Source organism: Cariama cristata, unplaced genomic scaffold, assembly GCF_000690535.1.
Source record: "Cariama cristata isolate BGI_N322 unplaced genomic scaffold, ASM69053v1 Scaffold45973, whole genome shotgun sequence".
In the NCBI taxonomy this organism is placed as follows: Eukaryota; Metazoa; Chordata; class Aves; order Cariamiformes; family Cariamidae; genus Cariama; species Cariama cristata.
In genome coordinates, this window is record NW_009609839.1 from 1 (window position 1) to 6,832 (window position 6,832).

A 6,832-nucleotide genomic window follows, 5' to 3' on the forward strand; every position below is an offset into this window, starting at 1 on the left:
ATAAAATAATTAATATTAATAAAAATTCCAACATCAAAACCACCATTCAAACATTCAGAAAAAAAAGTTTAACTGGGAATATTAGAAGTCTCTCTTTTCCTTGATGACTGTCAGCAAAATAGCCCTACTAGCTACACATTTCATTTCCTTTGAATGCTTCCCTTCGAGAAAACAAAGTAATAGACAATTTGCCTTTCTTTCCACGCGGATTAAGTCCTATGATTACCACCTGCCACAAAACAAAATAAATCAGATAATGATTAAGAACCCACAGTTACTAGTTTTGTGCAGCATCTTAACACTTACAGATTTCTAGATGTTTTAGTGAAGCTGAAACTCTCCTCCTCTAGGGAATTCTTAATACAATCACATATATCACCATTCAGTTCTACCATTCAACAACCAGAAGTGCCAGATAAGTCATTCTAAATATTTTCTTTGTGAAGTTTTCCTCACTGCTAAGAGGAGCATTTTCCTTCTAAATAAAAATCACCAAGACTTAATGGGCAGTCACAGTCCTAGACGTTTTGTACAGTTTTACTTTGCACCCTTTAACAGAAAATATTAGGAAAGCTGTCTCCTCCACAGGCCAAGACTAGCATAATGCATAAGATCAAGTGTTACTCTAAGAAATCTGTGCAAGAAGTGTTTTGAAAGCTACCTTGAAAACACTGCAGTATTAGGCCAAACACACTTGAATCGCCAAACAGGATGCATATTGTTTTTCCAATTGCACCTTCATTTTCATTGCTGTCTCTCCGTTTGATACAATTCAAACGGCAAACAGCACTAGATCATTACCACCAAGACTTTAAGATCAGCTAGTTGGTAAAAGAAGCAATATCCTCTATGTTTCAGACAACCACACTTGCAGGGGGACATGACACACAAACAAAGAAAACCCAACTTCACTCATCTCCCCCCAAAAAAGCCCCCAAACAAAACAACCCCGCCTGGTCTGATCAAGTATTAAAACCTAAATGAAAGCACATATTCCGGAAAGAGCCTGACTTGCTACAAATTATACTAATCTTTAGACATGAGACATAAAAACTATTTTTATACCGGTTTGGATTTCAGAGCACCGCCACTTGGATCAGCAAGCAAATTATCACAGTTTGACCATACTTCACATTTAAAAGATCTGGGTTTTTTCCTCGTTTGGGATTTAACCTTTGAAGTGAATAGGAAATATCATATATATTAATATATATATTATAAAAGAAAATATTACGCTTCTAACACAGGAATATTTTCTGGGAGGGGGGACACAACACAACAACATGGGGATGGGATGACACACCCCATTTTCTGCCCTCATTAACAGGCAGGAATATTGCATGGCACACACAAACACATTTAATTTTTTAGACTCTATTGTACTGCAGAGGTTTAAGTATGACCCAAATTTAGAGAGAAAACAGATCTGGAAGTGAATGCCATATTCATACACCCATTAATGCTTATGCAAGGTTGCATCAAAGCTGGTCGTAAATAGGAGACAACTTGCACCAGAATTGAAAGACAAAGAAATACAAAAAACCCTGTAGTTATGCCTCCAAAAGTAACAAATGAAGTACACCGAAGTCCTGAAGACTGTTATAAACTCCAACTAAGAAAAATCCTGGAAAAATATGAAGACTGAAAATTCCCTTTATTAAAGCACACATTGATACACAGCATACACTGATAAAAAAATGCCTTAACAATGTAAAACAAACATGATTAATGAAAATAATCAGATTTGAGACGTATCTCTCTGAAACACAAATACAAGTGTCATGTTTAAATTACATGTTACCAGAACTTCAACATATCAGACAGTTTTGCTTTGTTTTTAAATCTACCTGCAAAGTCTGTCGAGTTACATAAACATTAACTATGTTGAGGAGTGTAAAAAAAAAAATATCGCTTCCTGTGAAGATACCAAGTACTACATTTATCTTCATTCTAATACTTTTTTTTTTAATACTACAAAGCATTGGCAGCTTCATGTCTTTTGTACACCTGATAGCACTCAAGCATCTTACAATGGAACTTCATACTAATTTTCCCCCTATTTTGACTATCAGCAATGCTGCATCTTCAAATAAACTTGTCTTCCCCTTCTACCTGTGGCATCAAGTATGTCAAAAGAAATTCATCTCATAATAAAGTTACCATTTAATCAGTACCTTAGTTGAGTTACTTAATTCCTTATGTTTTTTCACCACACAGTTGATAATGTCACAAACAATCTGCATTTTTCTTTCTGCAAAGCCAAACTGAAGAAACTGCTGTTTTGTTAAAATCGGTTTATAATGAAATTGATCTCGAAGAAGCTGCAACAAAGTAAAAGTTTACTTCACTTTCAAAATCACTATGCAATTTGTTGTAGAAACGGCATGCTCAGGTTCTTATTTTTCTACAGTCTCTTCTTTCATTCTGCACTTCAGCAGTTAAACCTTTTCTCATTTGGTTATTTACACATTCTCAGCCGTTTCTCCTAATTAGATTTTAAATATACCTCTTCCAGACACATTTCATTCACATCACTCTTGAGAAGTTTAACTTCCAGATAAGATTCATGAAATAAATGATTGTAGACATTAATATGTAAAAAGTTAAACAAAAGCTTTCCAAAATGAATGCACAATAAAAAGTTGTATTAATCTCAGCAAATGCGTCAGAGGGCTAAGTAAGGCTCTGACAGGGCCGCTTTGTAAAGAGCTCTCTGGCCTCCTCAGATGGAAAACTAGTCTGAACAAGCCAGTACTCATTAATACATCAAGCCACCTTTTACAAAAATGTGCTTATGGATATTTTTAAGGATAGTTCAAAGTTATTTTCATTCAGTTAAGAATTTGATACCAAACTGTTATGTATTGGACTTTATATATTAATATGCCATGGTTTTAAAATAGCTGTAGTTCTTAATTGTGCTTTCATTACAATTATTGAAGTTTGCTGTTATGATTTTTTACTCGTTATGATTTCTTCTAAGGTCCATTATTGTGTAATAAATATTTCTGTACTCTTGAAGACTAACATAAAGCAATAATATTACTGTTTCTGCAGTTGTCTCAAAATTGAGATTTGGCTAACAACATCCATCCTTGCTTTCACAAAAATCTAAAGACTTGCCACACAGTGACTCACTACTCATCTTAAATCCTAACAGAATTACAAGTCACATTCATTGCCAAAAAAATTTTCACTTCCTAGTAAAACTCATACTAGATGTTTAATTTTTATGAGGCCATACTCAAAACGGTCTCTTCTGCAAAGAACATGAAGACAGCTACCTTATAAATAGCTTCAATAAAACGCAAGTCACTCTTTGCTGTGAGCTCCACATCGCACTTTACCAAAAGTTCCGCTACGTAAGTTGAAAAAGATGTAAAACAATAGCTGATGATAGGTAAAAATGCAGCTGGATCACCCTTTACTAACCTGTCGAGAAACAAAAGTATGTTACACTGCAGAAGACAACAAAAGCCTTTCATTGCACAAATTCAAACACTTAACTTGAAGGTTGTTTTAATACAGCCAGTATATTATATCCAAGTATATCCTTCATTTTAAGTTTTTTTCCCAGGCATATCTCCTTCAGCAGTCTTTACTGTTACCTGCAAAATGCTCAAAATACTTTTGTGATTCTCATATAGTTTTAATATTGGCCAGTCTAAAGTCCACCAGCATTTCCATTTCAATGTTCAACACATTTATTTCCCGCCCCCCTCCCCCAAATCTTTACAGGACAAAATTTCCTGAATAAAGTTTTGCTAGCATTTACAAAGAAATTATAAAGGTGAGAGATTAATCAAAGAAAAGAGAAAAACAGCAGAAGAGCAAGATACTGACAGACTTCAGGATTAGTCTAAGGATTGCTCAGAACAGCAGAACTGCATCCCTTTATCTTCCAGTTCACATGTATCAAACCCCAGCTTCCCACAGACGCAGGCTCTTATTACTCATCACTGGGTACAAAGACAATTTTTCTACATATCTTGTTTACACATCCACAAATTTATTTACACTGCCACTTACACTGTATAATCCACATCTCTTGGATAATTTAACAACCGGAGTCCTTGTTCTATTTTTCTTAAACTTCCTTTTAGGTCTCCTGTTGCCATTATTCCAAATGTTATTCTTCTTTCAGATTATGAAATAAATGTAATATACTATATTCTCCTGCTTAAAAAAAAATATTATATACACAAAAGTTACAAAACACAATAGAATTATCACTGAAATTCAAAGGGTTTTACTCCTCTTTTCTAGACACTACTATTCCCAAAGTATTACAACAGAGCACAGAGCTATGGCTCAATACCAATCAATATCATCTTCATTCATTCTAAATAGGATCAAGTTGTAATCCTCAATCTGATCAACTATCAAAGATCTTTACAGATAAGGATATCCAGAAGCATACTAAGAATTTGGGGACGGCTAAATCCACTAAAAACAAGTGAAAACAACTTTCTTCGCTGTTTCAGAGGAGCAGAAACTCCACAAGCAGTTAAAACCTTCTGCATTCTTCGGTTTAGACTGCTGCTTAGTCTTTTCTTCACCTGGCCCCAAGCTCACTGGCCAAGAGAGCAATGATTGGATGTGTAAACATCAGAAGACAGGACTAGCAACTCACCACAGACAATACTTCTCTATTTAGGAGATCCCTTAAATACACTTAAAATTGTTCAAGGGGGAGGGGGTAACAGACTGCCTAGATATTTCAAAACAGGTGCAAGCTTATTGGGAGGGCAACCAGAGAAAGGGTCTCTGTTTAACTTCTGCATTTTAACACACAAGTCGAGAACCCGCTTTTAATTTATTGTGGGCTTTGCTTCACGGAAGGAGACTCATCTAAGAACTCGGTGCAAAATACAAATAGGTGCCTTTCTCCCTGCAGAACTATCCTGCAAGGAAACTGAAGACTGCATGAAATGAGAAAAAAAAAAAAATATTGCCATAAGAGATCTAAAAATACCAGCAACTCCGCCTGGCTGGCGGATAGTAAAATGAAAAACCTGAAGCAGTACCTTCAAATATCAGTACTAATAATTATCTTAAAGAACGTTGTCTTTCACTCCCTTGCTTCAAAATCTATTTATACTTAGAGACAGCCTATGGGTAATATTTACTCTATCTTGCAACCATTTGTTTATAAGCAACCAATATTAGCTCTTCTCCAACACAAAACTGTAAAAGCACAGACTGGATGATAGCCCAGCTCTTAAGTCACAATTGAAAACAAATGGCTTGCATCTTAGCAATCTGGACAGACCGACAGAACTTGAGAAAGTCTATTAGCAAACTCTCAAACTCAGTGTTTTTTTGAATGGTTTAGAGAAAAAACAAGGTAAAAAAAGAGAAAGAGTACAGAAAGTTGGTATCTCACAAAAGCAGTTCTTCCTCACATCTTTGAGATCTGCTTGTGACTGGCTTAATCCTCTACAGTACTTCCCCCAAAAGCCTCAGTAAAAGTAATGATTTCAGTTATAACGCTTTAGAACAGAAATTTACTGCTCAATTTTCTGCTAGAACCTGGGAGATAGTTGCCTGCCACTGTCTTCACTGAATTTCTTTTCTTGCCAGAAAACAAATACTTTGAAGCCTACCAACCCAAGCAGTGAAGAGGCATTGCCAGACAGACTGTACATAGAGAGATATTCTCCAGATACAGAATTCCATAGCACTTCTCTTGCTGACACACGAGATTCAGAGCAAAAGACCAAACACTCCAAAGAGATTATGTCTTGCCTTGTCAGACATCAACTCCAATAGGCACTTCAGTTTGCAACTTTTTTATTTGGTCCTACTTATTAAAGCAATGAGTCTTCCTGAAAGGAACTTCTTGGCCACACACTTCACCTACAGTAAAAAATTAAAGCTTACACTCCCAGTGGTCTGGGGTTTATTTTTGGGGTTTTTTCCCCTTCTTTTGCCTCTATGGTGTTTAAAACAGCAATCTTCAAGAAGATTAAGATCTTCACCTGTGTTCTACCCTTCTTAAAGTATTTTCTTCCTATTTAATCATCAGGTTCTTCCTCTTTAATCATTAGGTTCTGGCTAAATATAAGTAAACAACACTCATCGTTGAAGGCCGAGGACAATTTAACCTCAAGTATTTGGAAATGGAGGCAGCTATTCTTCCTGCATTACCTCTACAAAGTGATCCACCCTATGGTTTTGCCAATTTCACCAGATCTCAAGGCAAGTCTCAGAGTCTGAAGTAGAATTAAAGCTCTAATCTGCAATGCAAATACTCATAAAAGACATTCTCACAGGAACTTATCATATAGGCTGTTTTCCAAAAGCATCAATAATCCTTTCCACACTGGACCTCCGGATGTAAAAACTTGCAGCTACCATCACTACAAACCAAATATCTCAAGAGATCATAAAAATAACAGAGTTGTTAGAAAATATTTTAACATCTTGGGAAGGTGAACACTGTAAAAACCGGCACATAGCTTTTGCCTGTAGGAATTCATGACAGAACAGTTACAGAACATTGGCTATCCAGAATAAAATCAGGTATAACAGTTTTAAGAGATGATAACACAGAACTGCAAGTGGTTTAAACAATTCTTAAAATTGCATATGGTATTCAAAAACACTAAAATATATATATAAAAAACCAACCTACAAACAAATCACCACCAAAAAACCCATGCAAGTTACCAAAGCACTGTAAACACTGTCTTTGAAGTGTCTAACAAAAAAGACTTTTGATTTCTTCTAACTGTATTTAGACCCCTCTGTTACATGGGGCAGGGAAGCGGGGGAGGAATCACACGATCATGCAGAGATGCAAAACCGCCAAGGACAAATACCGCACTTC

General features: G+C 35.9%; 1 protein-coding gene across 1 annotated transcript; it reads right to left on the reverse strand.

The window, feature by feature from the left end:
* Positions 1-1,065: 1,065 nt before the first annotated feature.
* LOC104159669 (centrosomal protein of 44 kDa-like) lies at positions 1,066-4,165 on the reverse strand (the record flags this gene model as incomplete). The annotated part of the gene is made up of 4 exons (XM_009697639.1): positions 4,030-4,165; positions 3,285-3,432; positions 2,175-2,321; positions 1,066-1,173 (listed from the first exon to the last, which is right to left on the reverse strand). Coding segments are annotated over exons 1-4 (492 nt in total), but the record flags the coding sequence as incomplete, so codon positions are not given.
* Positions 4,166-6,832: the final 2,667 nt, after the last annotated feature.